At 38.8% G+C, this 15,233-nt stretch overlaps 1 protein-coding gene across 4 annotated transcripts in view; it reads left to right on the top strand.

Moving 5' to 3' along the window:
- The window catches only part of LOC134669957 (6-phosphofructo-2-kinase/fructose-2,6-bisphosphatase), a 35,562-nt gene that overhangs the window by 11,399 nt on the left and 8,930 nt on the right, over nt 1–15,233 (top strand). For 2 of the 4 annotated variants that reach the window (XM_063527593.1, XM_063527595.1), the window contains exons 2-5: nt 10,474–10,599; nt 11,216–11,376; nt 12,610–12,744; nt 15,036–15,209. In XM_063527593.1, coding sequence (XP_063383663.1) covers nt 10,474–10,599; nt 11,216–11,376; nt 12,610–12,744; nt 15,036–15,209 — 596 coding nt within the window. Of the gene's footprint in view, nt 1–9,328; nt 9,489–10,473; nt 10,600–11,215; nt 11,377–12,609; nt 12,745–15,035; nt 15,210–15,233 lie in introns of those variants that run through there. The other 2 variants (XM_063527596.1, XM_063527594.1) reach the window with 2 other exon arrangements.

Genomic DNA, 15,233 nt, shown 5'->3' with positions numbered 1-15,233 from the left:
GTTCAAGCACACTATTTTTAAATTTTTTTGTACATTATTTTTTTAGCTTAAATAATCTGTTTAAGCATCAGATTGTGTCCACACTAAGATTTTTTATTTTCCTCATAGTTAATGTGAAAAGCAGTATGTGTCACACGGTATCCAAATGATTTCGTCTTGGGCGTTAACACTTGAATCCCTCATTACGCTCAGGATTCTACTTTAGAATCCCTCACGACGTTCGGGATTCTATTGTAGAATCCATCGCTTCATTTAGGATTCAATGTACGCCCTTGACGGAAATATACCATTTTGATCCCTTGTCACACAAACTACTATTTGTAATAAGGTCCTCCGATGTATATACAGTTAGGAATTTGCTGTTAGAACCGCCAACCTATGTACTTAGGGTGTGTCAATTTATCTAAAATTCATTATCGGTCATTCATTTTTTTTTGGTCGGGCCTGCCTAATTGACAGCTACTAATACCCAAAGCTTATTACGATAAGGAAAACAAATCGATCAAATTCCTGACAACTAGACGTAGACACTAAATAATGATAACAACTGTTGATAACCAGCTGTTAATATTGGACCCAATTGAACATTGAACAGTCATTAGTTACAGTCGCCATCAGATATATCGGAGCGGCCAAGGTGGTCACAAATATCTGAACACGCCTCTATTGTCACGGCGTTAGAGTGCGTGTTCAGATATTGTGAACACCTTGGCCGCTCCGATATATCTGATGGCCACTGTACCTAAGTAGGTATGTACAACGCGGTTATCACACTGATGCGATGCAGATCTGTGAGCGGAGATGTGAGCCACATCATCATCATCATCATTTTAGCCTTCAGGTATTTCAAAAACAATTAATTAGCGCAAATCAGAAGCAATTAATAGTGTAAGTTAACGATGGCTCACGCTAGACCGGGCCGTCATAGATGTCATTCTCTATGACGGCTGATCGGTGAAAGTATCTACACCGATCGGCACCGTGTCACTCCCGAGCCCTGGTGATGACATAATGCTTTGCAAAGAAAACGAAGCGCCGGGAGCTCCGGCCCGGCCCTGGCCCGGTCTAGCGTGAGTCATCCTTTGTATTCGAATTCTTTTTATTGTGCTTCATGGACTTTTGTCTCAATTAAAGTGGTTTAATTTCTTTTATTAGCATAATAACACAATAAACGTATGACTTATGATACTGGAATTAGAGTCCGCAGAGTAGGTAATCTAAGTTCGCGGGCAAAGTACAAAACGGTACATATTTGTTTACCAGCCTGCAGCCGTTCACCCAGAGCATGCGTGTGGTGACAGCAGTACCTACAGTTCACAAACACTTCGTTACAGTATAGTATATAAAAGCTAGAAGCCTAACCAACGTAACCATATATTATATCGTAGACCTATACTTATGTATGTTTGTTTCTGTCATACTGAACTATAATATGTATGTTTCTGTCATCACGTCATCAGTGTCATCACTCATCACAAATGCCATATACATCAAAGTCACAGCATGAACCCGCCTCCAAACAGCCGCTGTCAAGCTTAGGTTTTGTAGGAAGTGTTCTTTCTGTACGGTAGTACTCATGTAGTTACTATGTATATAGTACTATATTTTTAATCTGTGGCAGAGTTCCGTCTAGTATCCAGCAGATAATAGTATCCAATTAAGTATGCAGCAGAGAGGCAGATAACTTGGGTTTTTGTTATTCGCGGTAGGCCCTTTGAGCTCGGCCCAAGTTACATCATTTGATAATACCTAGCCTAGATAAGCTGCGGTCGCGCGCCGCAGCGCACGCGCCGCGCACGTGGCAGTGACAGAAAAACAGTTGTAAATAAAAAGAACCGTTTATGCACCTGTGACCAAACGTCAAAGTCGCCTCGCTCATGATTCTCATGAAGGTCGCCTCTTACTGTCACGTCCTAATTCTAAATCTGTCCAGTTTTTCTTGTTTTGTTAATTTTAAACGCATCACTTTGTTACTCGACAACTAAAGAAGAGGGGTGACATATTCGTTCAATCGAAAAAGCCCCTTAATAAAGAAAAAAAAAAACTAAAGAAGAAAGAAAAGTTTTTCGCTGCAGACTTTTCATGGTCTAACTCTATTAGTTTTCATACATAATAAGTAATAACCAATGATCGTACATCTTCCAGCATTTCTGGTGCAGCAGAGTGGTGTTAACGGAATTGGTATAGATAATTTCAACTGAAATGGTAGATTAAGGTTCATATTAACGTAATTAACGCTAATTAATCATTAGGGCCCGGTTGAAATTAATTATACCAATTCCGTTAACACCACTCCGATGTCTGATAATAACTGTTGGAGCACAATTTCAATTATCCAGAGGGGAGCAAAGTATTAAGCACATTAATTTACAGTAGGTATTTACTAACATAATAAAGTTGACGTGCGATAACTTGCCCCTGTCTCTTTTTTACGACACTGCATGAGTGACACGATCACGACTGCATTTTGTATCCAATACTTAATAAGATTAGCGCGAGCATTAGGTTATATACCATCGCCCACACTGTTAACTGTCCATCGGACATGGACCTTATGCCTTTTTTAATAAGGTCCACTGAAGGACAGTTAAAAGTACTGCTGCTGCTGTTTGTACTGTAAGATATAACCGTTGCCTTATCTACCTATAATATACAGCTAATAAAAATGTATGTGCCTACGGTTTCTATACCTGTCCTTTTTTACCCGATACTTTCATATGCCGTAAGTCGATCAAAAGTAACTTTAACTAACTTAATCTGAGTACTCAGACCCTACCCGTATGTTCAATAAACATCAACCAAAAGTTAGTCGTATAGTAAAGAGACGTCTCTAGAAAATGATCGTCCGAAGTTTCAATTCAATTCAATTAATTGCTCGATTCAATAAAATGTCTCTCTAGACTCGATTACAGAGTTGTCTGTGTTGAATTTATAAATAAGGGCCTTATTCGAGAAGACAACCTGTAAGATTGCGCATCCACATCAAATCAACTCTTGATTTAATCGCATGTTGATCTATCAAGTTTTGATTCGATCAACTGTGCATAATATCATTTGGTACAACCAAAACTCATTTCATTGAAAGAATGATTAAACAAAAATCAACTTTGTTTTATTACTACTATACGGTTTATAATGGCTCTGAACTCGGGGTGGCCCCGTTTGGTTTGGTTGTCATGTGGTTTTCTAATGTCAAATTTTGACAGCTCATTATTTTTCCCACATCAACGGGAGATCAACTTGATATGTCAGTTATTGCTAGTCGAATAGGGGCAAAGAGTATAATAGGGGTCCATCCCAGAGTCACTACTTCCAGTCACTCCATATAGAGACATAAAGTCAGTTAACTACATTTGTTTGCGTTGCGTGGGAGTAGAAAAATACAGTCGAAAGCAAAATTGTATCTGTTAGGAATTTAGCATTGACTAAATAATCAATAAAAATAAGGTGGTGATACTAGTGCTCGACATGCTAATGCCCAATAGATGACACCCTGCTGTCTCCTTTATTGACAAAGACTTAAGTTTCAAGATGACATGTACTGAGACCGCGTCGAACACCAGTACCACCAACTTAATCAAGCAAAACAACCACTTTACTAACCATTAAAATAATTTAGTGCAAGTCGGTTGCGCTGAATAAGTAGTTATAACCACTTTCCACTGCAAATGGTAAATTGTCATTAAGTAGTCATTACGTACCGACCGAAACAAGATTGCATTAGTTGAACGAACAGACCGTGTGGGTGTCTGCGTCCGCTAATGATGCATTCATAGATGCTGTAGCAGAGTGCTTAATATTCTATGGCCCTTACCCATCATCATCATCTTCTTCTATTTGCTAATTTGCACTTGCACTAACTCACAAGCGATAAGGAAACCCTGATGAATTGATGAATGAATGAATGAATGATGTATATGAACCCAGGTCGTTAGTTTTTATTGTGTTGTCCACGGAAGTGATCTCTTGAAAAACCGGGCAAGTGCGAGTCGGACTCGCGCACGAAGGGTTCCGTACCATAATGCAAAAAAAAACAAAAAAAAGCAAAAAAGAAACGGTCACCCATCCAAGTACTGACCACTCCCGACGTTGCTTAACTTTGGTCAAAAATCACGTTTGTTGTATGGGAGCTCCATTTAAAGCTTTATTTTATTCTGTTTTTAGTATTTGTTGTTATAGCGGCAACAGAAATACATCATCTGTGAAAATTTCAACTGTCTAGCTATCACGGTTCGTGAGATACAGCCTGGTGACAGACGGACGGACGGACGGACGGACGGACGGACGGACGGACGGACGGACGGACAGCGAAGTCTTAGTAATAGGGTCCCGTTTTACCCTTTGGGTACGGAACCCTAATAATAGGGTCCCGTTTTACCATTTGGGTACGGAACCCTAAAAAATGTGTTTGATCCCACTACGTTTACAGCGATAAAGTATGGTTTTTTAGGTTTTGTCTTTGCAATGTTAGTGGAGTGAACAGAGCTTAGATGAATTATATTGTATGTTTTCGTTTACCAGTTACACCAACGTCAGCCGTTAGTTAGTTTTTTTAGCATTAGAAAGAACTTGCAAGAAGGTAAACGATCTTGACATGTCTTTTAATTGAAATACGCTTTATAAAAATCAGTAACTATTACTTATGAAAGCAGAAGAATATAAATTATGGCCGTATTAGATTCATAATTTTATTGTTACATATTTGCCGTGACTTATTTTTAAACGTGTTTTTCAATAAAAAGACACATCAAGATTGTTTGCCTTATTTTTAATGCTAAAAAAACAAAGATTATCGACTCTCTATTGTACGCTAATTCTCGTTAATTCACTGGCCCATTGTGAGTTACTCGTACACGTGTCTCCTGTCATCTGAACCTGTTTTGGAACCCTTTCCACAACAATGATTAGAACATTATGTACCTAAAGTAGGTACCGTAGCGACAATAACACATTTGAGTTTTGATTGACGATAATAAAACTTATATCTTTGTGATAAGGTAATTCCATTCAAATAGCCATTTCAATAAACTCAAATGTAGCTTTATCCTTTATAAATACCTACACGTGTGTTTACAGTAGGCACAGTATACATTAAAAGAAGGTAATTTAACTCGTAACGGTGGTGGTAATAAATTGAATTGGATTCTTATTGTGAGAGCCTTTTACGTTTTTGCTTAATACATTTTCATATACTCGTATTCATGAAAACCTTACTTAAATAAGATTAGTTCATAGTTCATACAACTACCACCTCCATCAAAGGTTTCATAACATTGAATTTGTTTCGTTTTAAATTTTAACGATCCAAAACAAAAGCAACTCTATTCCAAATCAGTAATGATTTAAATTTCATTGGATGTAATTAGTAGGTATTAGTAAAAGGTGGGGGGGGGGGGGGGCGGCTATGTGGGAATAATATTATTAGCTCGAGATTTTCTTTAGTTATGTATTTATGTAGTTCTGTATTATGTAGTTCAAAGTCATCAAACATAGCCACGCCTTGAGCTCTAAAGCGTTGGTAACCTTATAGTTGGGCACAAACATGACCTGAACAAATGTACTTATATTTTACGACCCTAAGCTACCACTTATATTCTAACGCTAGATCAGGTATGTTAATTAATTAAATTGTTGACCTAGAGTATTTTCTGTATCACGGTTGATATGCTTTGGATATTTATATTTATCAAGATTGTATTCTTTTATTTATTTTTCTTCTTAGGCTAGGTCATTTATAACATGAATATAAAAGTAAAATACAAAAAGCCGATAACAAGCCGAGTTGGTGGTAACTAGTGGGATTTTTTTTCCCACCTTTTAACTACTGGGAAAAAAATTAAAAAAATTAGTTACCACTGGTATGAACTTGGTGGTAACTAGTGGGAATAACCCGATATGTATTATAGTTGCACACATTAACTTGAAATGAATATTGTAAAAGTACTTACTCGTAGTTATTATACATGGTGTGGCTGACCATGGGGCTTTAAATCCAGGGCTTGATTTTACTCGCTAAATTGAGCTAGTTTTACTATGGGACCAACCCTCAAATCGGGGAAATTTTTTTTTGCCTTTCCATAGAAAACGTCGACATCAAATCAGCCGAAATGTATAAAAAGTAAAGATTTTTTTTCGGATTTCGGGGTTGGTGCCATTAGTAAGAGTAGCTCAGCTTAGCGAGTAGATTCAAGCCCTGGATTTAAAGCCCCATGGTCAGACACACACTGTATAAAGTCAAACATTAATAATGATAATGCCTGAACCGCTCTATCGGCAAACAATTACGCTAAGTAGAGCCGTTGATAATGACGTAAACAAGGAGGAAAGAATATTATTTTCGAGTCCAGTCGTTCATTTTCATATAAACAATCGCAATTTAATCCATTCGTTCGTGATACTAGACCGCAAAATGTCGTGTTTTGGTATCGCTTTAGCGAGCTAAAAAGAAGCTGATAAATGGATCTTCATTAAAGCATTGTAACTATTGTCAGTCCACTGAAAAATACTACTTATCGCTCTATTCTTAAAGATCATTATCTAATAGAACCGGACCGAAACTTGGATATTCTGCCTAGTTTTATAACGTTTAAGTTATAAAACTGTTATGTTTTTAACGTTTACGTTTTTTCATTTATAATTATATAGACGTAATATCCTCAGATTGAAAAATCTTTTAAATGCGGGCCAATCGTGCCAACATCCGTCTAAAAATGGCCGATTGTGACTATCAGAGTCTCACGCTTCATTAAGTACGTTATTTAATTACGTAAGTACACTCTATTCATTATATTTGATACATGATACATGTTACAGTATATTCGCATTCCCAGTCTTTGTCACAAAGGGCTCGATCGGGTTCGTAAGTCAGGCAAGACACATAAAAAATAGACTGTCAATCTCAACTTCTTCTTCCCCGTTTTGTGTACAGATGGTGCCACCGTGTTGCACTTATACTCGTATTATGAATCTAGAATTTTAACAGGATAAGGCATGATGGGTGGGGGAAGTGAACGGGATAGTCTTATGTATCTTTCAGTAGGAGTAGCAGCTATAACGCTATTATTGAACTGCTAAGGTTGGTATTCCACCTGGACCACCTGTCCAATTTAAAATTGGTCCAATGTGCACAATAAAGTATAAACCCAATAAACGCCACTTGAACTTTTGTCGCCACTTTCCTTTTGGTAAGAAAGGCTGGTGGTGGCTTATATAGTCAAGCGAGTCGAGCTGGCCAATGTAACTATTACTATTTACTACTTACATTATATCTCTTTCTCACCCTAGCAAATAGCTACCTCCTGCTCTTGCAAGAGTGCAAGCAGGAAGGAGAGTATGACGTTATAGTCACTCGTCTCCAGACTAGTATTTCCAATCTTTGCCAAAATGGGCTCGATCATTCCTAACTCAGACGTAACATTTGAAATGTTTTCTTCACTCCTAGCGATGCCTCACAGAAAACCAGCATAAGTCTGGACTTTCATTACACATAAATATTACTAATCTCAAGGTCAAAATATAGTGGAGACCTGGAGACTAGTTTACAATGTTTTTAAGATTCTGAACAAGCATATCGCATGTTGTTTGTTGACTGACGCCGCCGTGCCAAGGCGTGAATGAAAGTGAGTGGATGTGCTAATTTTACTACGGTACGGCAGTACGCCGGCTGACGTTGATCAGTCTGTCAAATGTGGTTGGTGCAACTGGCCCTAGAATTACATAGAATGTTGTTTGTAGGATGTAGATAGGACAGCAGAGAGAGTACTCTCTCCGGGTGGGTATTACTAGAGACCGAAATCCGTTGGTTAGGAGTTGTTATTGCAACTGACTCTCGGAACCTCCTAGTGAGTATTGTATTCTTTGCTCGGAACCTCGTAAGCGTGATGTAGGGAATGTATGATGCTTTATTAGAAGGTTGCACACTTTGTATTGAAATAGCTCTACCAACGCCATATGTTATATAGATCTTGTAGTACGACGTTGACAATAATTACACAATGATAGGAGGAGCCGCCGCAAATGAAGAAGAGGTCATAAAAATAGGCAAGAATAATACTTACTTAGTGATATTTACTGATATTTAACTACGAACCTTTGGTAATTCTTGGTTCTGGGTTCTTGCCGAGCCGGCATTTTCCTTTTTCTGGTCAATACTACCTACTCTACTTTTGCCCTTATCTCACACCTAACAACGCTAACTGGCGACTCAACATGCAAATAAGTGGATAATTATTATGAGTGGCCAGCTTGTAACGAGTTGGTGAGTTATCATCAAGGTAGGGTTATCTGAGAAGCCCCCGGTTAATATTAACAGTCAAGTGGCGACTGATAAGATCTGACGCACTCGGCCCACTCGCTCTCCTTGTGATAACAAATTAATGTTGCTATTTACTAATCTAATTGTAGGTATAGCTTAAAATGCTCAGGGTATAGAAACGGGTTTAAATGTAACGGAATATCAATGAAAAAGTTTCTTTTTCAACTACCTAGTCATTAAGTTTCAAAATCGGATGGCATCCAGTGTCAAATCAATGATGTGACAGCGAAATCTAGGATATTTCTACGTACATCGTACCGTTCCGTTTAACGTATTATCAATATTTGATTCGTGACACGAAATTTTTGAAAGAAATAAATGAAAATTTTTCACTAAATATCATTCTTACTTACTTACTTACTCCTCTGGCGCAGCGACCCAAAGTGTGTCTTGGCCTCCAACACGACTGCTCGCCACTGATCCCGGTCTTGTGCCGTGTCTCGCCAGTTCTCAACCCGGAGCTCGCGCAGATCAGCGTCCACCACATCCGCCCATCGATACCTAGGTCGACCAACCGGGCGGCGTCCTATCGGTTTTCCCTCAAACGCTCTTTTCACCGCCCGATCACCTTCCATTCGCTGAAGATGGCCGAGCCACCGAAGCCTTTGCGCCTTTGTCACACCAATGATGTTTGGTTCAGCAGCTAGTTCTTCAACTTCGGCGTTCTTTCGGATTCTCCAGCTGCCATCGGGTCTCTGCGTTGGGCCGAGGATTTTGCGGAGAATCTTCCTTTCGGCCACCAACAGCTTATTTTCCTCCTTCAGAGTTAGTGTAAATATCATTCTTAGTAGCAAAAATATAGTTTTTTTATGTTTTATATTTTATTTATTTTTATTTATCATTGTGTCAGTGTAATAGTTGAGTAAAATACGAAAATATTTATTAGCCAGACCAATATTGTTTGCGTAAAACGTAACTATTGTAGTTATAGATCACTTTATAGATAGATAAAAAAATGCATATGTCAGTGACGTCAGTGTAGATGACAGCTAGATCAAATTCGCGATTTTATAGCCCGGATTGTAGTCGTCAACACTGTTTTTAATTAAAATTTATTGAATTAATTGTGAGTTAAATAAAAATAAGTGTTAAAGTAATCATTCACACACTATGGATTCAGACGATAACCGCGCAGAAGGCTGGAAATATCTTAATAAGCAGTTCTTTGGAGACGGTTCGTACAGCTTTGATATTCCTCGCAAAATTGGAAAGAGATAATATATCACATTATCGTGGCTAGTTGAAACACATAATGAGTTGATAACCTTTACGGCCCCAGTGGATATATTTAGAGCTGTTATTTGATTTTAAATGGCTTAATTAAAATGTAATTTAGCATCCAATAGACGGAATTGTTTAGTACTTATATAGATATTAATGAATGTAATAGGCTGTCTTCTGCATTGAAATGCTGTCTTAGCATATATATGACCAAGTTATTATTTATTATCGCTTATCAATAAAGGTCATTACAGTTTAATATCAAAATTTGCCTTATTCTTTATATCTTATTAGAAACATTTCTAATTAGATAGTAGTAGTTGTAATCACTTTATTCTACACAACACAGGTTGCCAGTGGGGGATCCACGATTTTAATTTAGGAGGCTTGAACCCTCCCTACCCTCATAGGGATGAGGGTAGGGTAGGTTTATGTAGGGACATATTTTTTTCATGAAGGGACTTAGATGCTTTTTGGCTAAGTCCCTTAGCCATCCACCTAGATCTGCCCCTGTCCACTATGAATTTGTTTACTTCCTAATCGTGACAGGTTATATAATTTCTCTCTACTAAACATATTAATCTGATAGCATTATTAGAATACATATAAAGTACAGCAAGCAACCTGCAAAATTCTATGATCCTGACTGCGTCATGCTTCCAATCCAAATATTCTAGTCATCCTGCTTAACTTTTTAGTGGGACACACACAGTGGCTAATAAAAAAAATCTTTTTATAATCCACTGACTCCCTTTTTGTGTTGTATACTGCATTTTACCAAAATCCAGCATAGCATGGCATAAACTACCACTTTATACTTGTTAGAATAGACAAAACAAAAATGTATCTCTTCTGGGGTTCTTATTGACCATAAAATTGGTCTATAATGTGAGCCACATATCTATTTGTATTCAAAACCTTTTATTGTATCTTTACAGGTGAAAGGGCGAACTATGTGAACATTCCCCATGTGATTGCCATGGTGGGGCTCCCGGCGCGGGGGAAGACCTACATCTCCAAGAAACTCTCCCGATATCTCAACTGGATAGGAATCAATACAAGGGGTCAGTACTTCATAATTTAAGATAATCGGAAACAGATTTTAATAATGAATCAGTTTTATGTACAGAAAGATCTTCTGTGCTGTTGGTGACAAAGTGAAAATTTGACATGAGGGCAGAGGGCCTACCGCGAACCACGTTCGACGTGTTGCATCTCTGCCGCACTTGTAAATTCATACGTAAGCGTAAGTGTGACAGGGAGGCAACACGTCGAACGTGGTTCGCGGTAGGCCCTCGAGTACCTTGTTATGCGGTGTCCAATGCATGACGTGGAAAGATATGTGATTTTGGTTTGAATGAACTGCAAGCATGCTTGTGGTAGGTCAGTCAGCTGGCAGCAGTTTGCACCGTGCAGTCCACATGGCTTATGACCGCACAAAATGGAGACAAATTACATGTGGTCGCGATCCTCAGCAATTACAGAACGAGGAAATAGAAGACTTGAGTAGGGCAACACCTTTTGATATTTAACAAATTTAAATCAGTGAAAGAATAAGGATTAAAGTTAAATGGCATTCTAAAAATTTTAATCATGTAGTCGAAAGATGGCAGTAATTTTACTGTGACTACAAAATTTACCTTGACAATGCGCCTCTATACTAAATTCTCTGGTTTCCAGTATTCAACCTGGGCGAATACCGGCGGCACGCCACAAGCGCATACACCTCACACGAGTTCTTCAGAGCAGACAATAAAGAAGCCATGGCGATTAGACAGCAGTGCGCGCTAGACGCATTGAAGGATGTCTGCGAGTGGCTGGTAAAAGGGGGGGAGGTCGCGGTAAGTGTGCCACAGAATAAATAATAGTACTACCGTACAGGACACTTCCTACAAAACCAAAGTTTGACAGCGATACAGAGAATCATGCTATCCGTTTCCAATATATGGCACTATCCCTTTCGACTATTTAGGGTTGTCAAAATTCAAGCCATTATATTATCTGTGGTCGTGCACGCAAAATGACGTCAAGTGGTGCCAACCCTAATAATTGCTCGGAGCCATGCTGAGCCGAACGGAGCAGAGTTTGCCAGAAGTGAGGAGTGTATCCCCACTGGCAGTGCGCGCTCGATGCATTCAAAGATGTCTGCGAGTGGCTATAGTTCGTTTTTTTAGCATTAGAAATAAAGTAAACAATCTTGATGTGTCTTTTAATTGAAAAAACACATTTTAAAAATAAGTTACGGCAAGTATGTAACAATTATGAATCTAATGCCATCATTTATACTCTTCTGCTTTCATAAGTAATAGTTACTGATTTTTTCAAAGCGTTTTTCAATTAAAAGACATGTCAAGATCGCTTACCTTCTTTCAAGTTCTTTTTAATGCTAAAAAAACGAACTATAGTAAAAGGGGGGGAAGTCACGGTAAGTTTATCCTGACGTGGACGATAAGAAGGCGATGGCGAAAAGACAGTGCACTGAAGGATGTCTGCAAGTGGTTCGTCAAAGCTCGCGTGGTTGCGGTAAGTCCATCCTTTGGTGCGGACTAGAAGGCAACCAGGCTTAGACAACAAGACCATGGCAATCAGACTACAAAGCCATGGTAATTAGATTAAACAGCCATGGCAATTAGGTAGCGTGAGTGGCTGGTCAAGGAATCTGTCGCAGTAAGTTTACCACACTGTAGAAGCGAGATTTCCCGATATCCTTCTAAGGCCCAAAGTGAAGGTGAAGGCTCCTACCTATAGTACTTATTCAGTTCGATGAAATTTAAATCATATTCAATTGGAACAGAGTCGCATTTGTTTTGTTTCGTTCAATTTTCAAACAAAACCAAAATCAACTCTATTCCCTGCACTAAAGGTTCAAATTTCAGTGGCAAATTCTGGATTATTCATTTGTATGGCAGGCCCTAGGAGGATATACCAGTGGAAAATTGAACATACTGCAAGTTCAAGTTTAGTCTCATTACAACAGATAGCCTGTAAAATGAGGCCAGTTCAAAATCAATTCTTTCTTTTTTCATGTCTTGCTAAAATAACTTACATTTTAATGTACGGTATATGTTGCGCAGGTTTTCGACGCGACGAATTCAACGCGGGAGCGCCGACGGATGATCCGCGACATCGTAGTACACGAGATGGGCTTCAAATTATTCTTCGTGGAGTCCATCTGCGACGACCCACGCATTATCGAGCAGAACATTATGGTGAGTTACAGGAATGGGCCACTAGATGGCGCTGTACCGCTCGACACAATTCCTATATTGCGCAAACGATATTATGACGTAGGGTGTGTGGCTGGCTACTTTTAGTAGCGATATCGGTTTCGGCATATAAATCATGTTTTGGCTGAAGTTTCGGTTTCGGCCGAAACTAGAACAAACCCGAACCTTTCGGTTTCGGCAAACAATCCGGTTTCGGTCGGACATTTGTGATTAACTATTCATTAAATTTATGGAAAAATATCTGGGAGACCCAGCTTTGCTCGGAAAACATATAAAAACTAAAAAATGCGGGTTTTCCCAAAGATAAGACCTAGCTAGATCGATTTATCGCCCCCGAAAACCCCCATATAGCAAATCTCATCGAAATCGTTAGAGCCGTTTCCGAGATCCCCGAAATATATAAATAAATAAAATATAAATACGAGTAAATAAACAAGAATTGCTCATTTAAAGGTATTAGTTAGATAAACTATCATCATATCAACATTATCAACTGTTTCAGAAGTGTTTGGTCAGGCCGCTAAAAGATGCACTATCTCAATATATAATTAAATCAGCCTTTGAACGAGAAATTTTCCGCACCGTGTATCGATAAGTCGCGACGTCAACATTACAACATTGATTTGAATCACCTTGTTTACACCATTACATTACATATGGATTTGCACTAAACAAGTAAACAACTGTAGGTACTGACACCTAGCTAATAACCAATGGTAGACCTTATCTCGTAGCTATAAGGTTCATTTTACGGTCAATTATTTGTGTCAACTGTGGTACTTTAAACCCGTATCGCGCAACGTATTAGCGCTCTAAGACTAATGGGATTTGTAAACAGATTTATGATTGAAACAACTTCTACATTATGCATACTAAATGCATTTTTATGCGTTTTACTTTTTTGTGTTTTTAGGGTTCCGTACCCAAAGGGTAAAACGGGACCCTATTACTAAGACTCTGCTGTCCGTCCGTCCGTCCGTCCGTCCGTCCGTCCGTCTGTCACCATCAGGCTGTATCTCACGAACCGTGATAGCTAGACAGTTGAAATTTTCACAGATCATGTATTTCTGTTGCCGCTATAACAACAAATACTAAAAACAGAATAAAATAAAGATTTAAGTGGGGCTCCCATACAACAAACGTGATTTTTGACCGAAGTTAAGCAACGTCGGGCAGGGTCAGTACTTGGATGGGTGACCGTTTTTATTTTTGCCTTTTTTTGCATTATGGTACGGAACCCTTCGTGCGCGAGTCCGACTCGCACTTGCCCGGTTTTTTTTTAAATTTATTATGAGAACATACCTACGAATCCTATGATTATGAAATCTAATGGCTTCTAAACAATACAGAGACCTACGTTAAACCACAAAAGAGATAGGTACAGAAATCAATCTACATACAAACCGCGCTTGAGCAACGCACACATAGACACTGCTCACGGACACGATATCTCGGACCAGTTGGGACCAGTGCGAGCGCGAGTGCCATCCGCTTGAGACACGCGTCTGTGAACTTTTTTGTGCAATAATGGAGAAACAAAACAAAAAGTTATTATAACTGTACAGTGGACGGTTGTTTAAATTCAACATTAACCGGTGAATTGTCGTTTTTTAAGCTACCAGTGGTTTCAGAGAGAATGCATATGCGAATTTATTACATTGTACATGAGAATGCGAATTTATTACACTTTAAAATATAATAATCGTGCATTTCGCCAAACTCGAAATCATCGTAAGATATTTTCTGTGGCAAATCTGTAATATAACAATGACATTAAAATGAAAATAGCTATTTGAGTTATTAATGTCATTATTAATTTATATTTCCATTCTTCCCGTTTCATCCTCAACAATAAATCAAACAACTAGATAGGAGATACGATACGATGGATACGAGTGCCACTACCACGATAGTTTTTTGTGCATAAGTCATAGTTCGCAACAATCGCAACCCTAGAGCGACCGCCGACCGTAGGTATGAAAAGTAAAGTACATACATGTGATTGACTTCTGTACTTATCTGTTTTGTGGTTAAACGTACCTATTGTTGTTACTCTTGTTTTATTTATAAGGGTGGTTACTTATTCCACCTGTCCAATTTCTATGTCCAATGTCATTGGACAGATGGAATACCACCCTATTTTTTTTAATAGCCTATACTGTGTCCCACTGCTGGGCAAAGGTCTCCCCTGTCTTTCTCTACCACCACCCTTACCACCCTTAGCCAACACTATTTAATTTTATAATGAAAGTAACCAAAACGTTTTGTCCCAGGAAGTGAAAGTGAGCAGCCCTGACTACACGAACATACAGAACACAGACAACGTGCTGAACGACTTCCTACTGAGGATCGAGCACTACAAGGAGAAATACGAGCCTTTGGAGGAGAACCTCGAGTCCGACTACAGCTTCATGAAGATCTACGACACGGGAGAGAAGGTAAAAAAGGTAGTGAACGGATGTATGGGTGAT

This window comes from Cydia fagiglandana, chromosome 13, assembly GCF_963556715.1.
Source record: "Cydia fagiglandana chromosome 13, ilCydFagi1.1, whole genome shotgun sequence".
Lineage (NCBI taxonomy): Eukaryota > Metazoa > Arthropoda > Insecta > Lepidoptera > Tortricidae > Cydia > Cydia fagiglandana.
This window is presented reverse-complemented; position numbering and strand designations above follow the sequence as displayed.